Source organism: Trachymyrmex septentrionalis, unplaced genomic scaffold, assembly GCF_001594115.1.
Source record: "Trachymyrmex septentrionalis isolate Tsep2-gDNA-1 unplaced genomic scaffold, Tsep1.0 scaffold62, whole genome shotgun sequence".
Taxonomy (NCBI): domain Eukaryota; kingdom Metazoa; phylum Arthropoda; class Insecta; order Hymenoptera; family Formicidae; genus Trachymyrmex; species Trachymyrmex septentrionalis.
In genome coordinates, this window is record NW_017305800.1 from 4169513 (window position 1) to 4173375 (window position 3863).

Here is a 3863-nt window from a genome sequence, read left to right on the forward strand (position 1 = left end):
TGTTTTGTCTGTTTCTAATATATTTTCAAATCGAGTATCGTTTCGTGAACTGCATTTAGATTTACGGAAAAATGTTTTCGCGTCTAACATCACAAAAGTGGCATTCGTGAAATTTGCATTTGACACGCGTGACGATGTGTGGATGCGTGAGTCGCATGAATGATTGTTCAACGACGTACTTATTATGCAACACAATTCATTCTTTCACAGACTATTTTTATACGCTTATCTATGAAAATTGAGCCATTAACGTATACAATCAATCAATAAAGATTTGTTTTTATATTAATAATAAAAGTATATAAAAAAAGCATTTAAAACGAAGTAGATAAAGCTAGAAAAATATTTCGTGTAGTGTAAACAATGTTACACAAAAAAATTTATGTTTCCTAAACATATACCTATAGATATGAATTACGATACAATATTGTTGCTGACTTAATTATCAAAACTCTTTTATTTTCATGTAGAATACAATCAGATACAAAAATATCTTGTCATAATTAATAAACTCTCGCAGGAAATAAAAGATTTAAAAAATTAAAATATAATTTAAAAATTAAAAAATTTCTTTTATTTTAAAAATGCGCGAATTATGATAAAGGTTTATTTTTTTCGCATTTACAAAATTATTAATGCGCTGCTGCGATAATTGTGATGGAGGATCTCGTATTGGGAGCGCCGCGAATATTGATCTTGCCTTTGGATGATCCTAAAGTTGTTGGTTCATCGCATGCTACCGCGTAACTACCATTGTCGTTCACTACACTAGTGTAATGAAGAATTCCTACACAAGAAAAAAAAATATATATATATATTTATTAAAAATAAACTTATAATAGTTCAATAACAATAAACAAAAATGAATAATAAAAGGGCTATGTATATTTAGATTCTTAAAAATACATACGTTTCAACCTATTTGTCAGATCATCCTCAGTGTATACGTGTCAATAATTAACGCAAATTTAATAAAAATCATAAAACCGTTAAATATAATTTCTACAAATTATAGTTACGCAAAGTGGTGAACCTATTTCTTCATGTCTGTTATTCAGTCGCAACAATGCAATGCTTTCCGTCTTGTCATCTTCGTAGTCACATTCTTCTATTACATCGATTGCAATTTTTTGGTAATGGTAATAAAATTTGAACATGTAGAGTCGTTTCGTAAAATTGTGCAAGCACACAAAATATTTCAGATCGTTATTGCTTATCAGGAATCATACTTAATGTAGTATTAAAAAATAGTCTTTAATTATAAATTAATATAAACACTAAATTATTTTATAATTGACTATATGTTCCTTGCTTTTATCTTATTAGCAGCATGATCTTTTCTAATTTTCTGCGTATATTCAATGTCGAATCAAATCAAGTTATAAAGAAACTCTTGTTAATATTTCCTCACCATTAGTGACAGACAGCGTTAGGGTAGTTGACTGAACTCTGTCTGTTGGATTGTTAAACACGATAACTCGGCGAAAGACTGTTTCGTCGGCATATCTTCTTCCAATTTCAATATTTCCGATGAATCCAGTGGCAGCATATGTCTCGGGTAGAAGATTTTTCTGTACAAACGTAGCATAAGATTATAGATCTTTCTCAATGATAGAGACTTTTTCTCAATAGAAATATTCTTCGCAAAACTATTTTTCTTCTACATAGAATATATTCTAATAGAATACGTATAATAGTGTATAATATATTATTTATGGCTATTTCACCTCTCGATACATTTTACGCGTTAGATAAATCTGGCAATTCGCGCAATGATTGAATAAGCTTGCTACTTATCTAACTCAAAATTTATCGAAAGGTGGAATGACCGGCCCTAGATTATCTTATGCTATAAAAATCGATAACAACGTTTATGAGGAGATCCAATCGATATATGTTGTTTTGCTGTATATTACAAAACATTATAAAATGTTATAAAATGTCATAAAATGATATTACAAAGTATCTTAATGTTTACACTAAATATTAAAAATAAGCAATAACAGATTATTTTAATAAAAGTACAGATTCTTCAAAGAAACGTAACATAAGTATTAATATGCGCCTTACAGTCTGTCAATGAAGATTAAATTTAATTTTAGGTAATCATTCCTATCAGTATTCAGGATAGAATTTTATTTATAATTATCGTGTTATATTTATTCATAAACAAATGTGCTGTGTAGTTTAGCAAAAAATATTTAAAAAATCAAAAGTACTATAAGTAAGTATTATAAATGCTAGAGTTGGGAAAGTTACATTATAAAAATAACTTATTACACACCATTACCATATAAAAAAAATAATGAGTCATTACAATTTTCATTATTTTTTTACCGAATTTTTACAAACTTTTTTTTAGAATAGACACGAGATCTAGCTAAATTTTTAAATACTTCAGCAAGAACTATTTTTTTTTTCTGTGAATATCATAATTCCATTTTGAAATTTGACATAATCAACTAAACTAATGCCCGTTTCTGATATAAATTAACTTTAATTTTAATTTATTTTACTATTCATTTTCAAATTGTAAGAATTAAAAAAAAAATGAACAGTAATCTTAAATTAAAGTTAATCTATAATACATTAATGGGAACGCGGATATAAAGCAATTGCTTTAATCTTGCTATTTATATACATATATATTTGTGAGTTTCTATCTATTCATGAAACATATGATAAATTATTAACTCACCAGCGCCGTTTTTGGCACAATATCCTTCTCGATGAAGTCAATCTGGACATTCTTCGTCTGTGATAGGTCAACGGCAGCAACCGTCTGCAGGAGGCGAAGAATCGCGAGCGCAAGAACAACGGTCGGACGTGACATTTCGGTATGGTTTGATCGGATCTCAAGGTGTGTCCGTTTCTTTTATAGGGTAGCTCGAGTGATGCGTCAAGGTGAGCCTGCCTTATCTGCACAGCTCTTTTATGATTTCTCCACCGCTGGTGGCCCTACCGTGTTTCTTCCTCGCGGAATACAAATAAGAAAAACGCGACCGCGATAGAGGCACGTATATGCCGTCCGTCTGGTTCGCAGGGCCATGCGTGGTCGACGAATTCTCGCGAATGACCCTCGAAAAGAATATCGCCCGTCCGATTGGTATTCGAGACAAGTACTTGACGCCCCAGGTGCCAGTAATAAAAACACGCTGTTTTTTTTTTGTTGTTCTTACTTATGAAAGCTATCCGTGTGACTACGGCGAAAATGGCGTAGCTTTCAGATTTTCTTCGAACTCGCAAGCTTGTTTTCGAAGAGACTTTTTTAGATGACTTTTCTATTACTTTTTCCCCTGATCTTAAAAATTGAATAAATATATAAGAAAAACGAATAAAAAACATAAAAATTTGCATTTTGTATTTTCAGATAGGAATAATAAATAATGTTATGCAATTTGTAATAAATTTAATAACTGTTTTTTGTTATTTATGTACAATTTATATAATATATATGTAATACATAGTATATAAAATAGTTGGATATAATAGGGCAATAGGAGTCAAGCACACACAGTAATTCTTATGCAAACTAATCGATTATCAAAACAACTTTATGAATAATTAATCCGCTTACATTTTTCGGCTCACTTTTGAGCTTCAGAGACAGTATGATGTATCACAAAAAAAATTGTTTTCTTACAAATTAATTCATTTCACCCTCTTTGAACCCTCTTCTCACTTATTAACGAAAACTATAATATAAAAACAAACTCTAATAACAATCTAAAATGTATCAAAATTATTAAAAAGTAAATTTTTTGGAAGCAAAAACGATTTATTGTAAAATAATAAAAGATAGCTCACTAAAATACATAGTATATAATATAATATAGATTAAATAAATTATATATATATATATA

General features: G+C 29.5%; 1 protein-coding gene across 1 annotated transcript; it reads right to left on the bottom strand.

The window, feature by feature from the left end:
- Positions 1-573: 573 nt before the first annotated feature.
- Positions 574-2986, bottom strand: LOC108752881. Its single transcript, XM_018494053.1, has 3 exons — positions 2699-2986; positions 1412-1571; positions 574-787 (listed from the first exon to the last, which is right to left on the bottom strand). The coding sequence occupies exons 1-3, from the start codon at positions 2831-2833 to the stop codon at positions 633-635; spliced, it is 450 nt and encodes a 149-aa protein (XP_018349555.1). The 5' UTR covers positions 2834-2986; the 3' UTR covers positions 574-632.
- Positions 2987-3863: the final 877 nt, after the last annotated feature.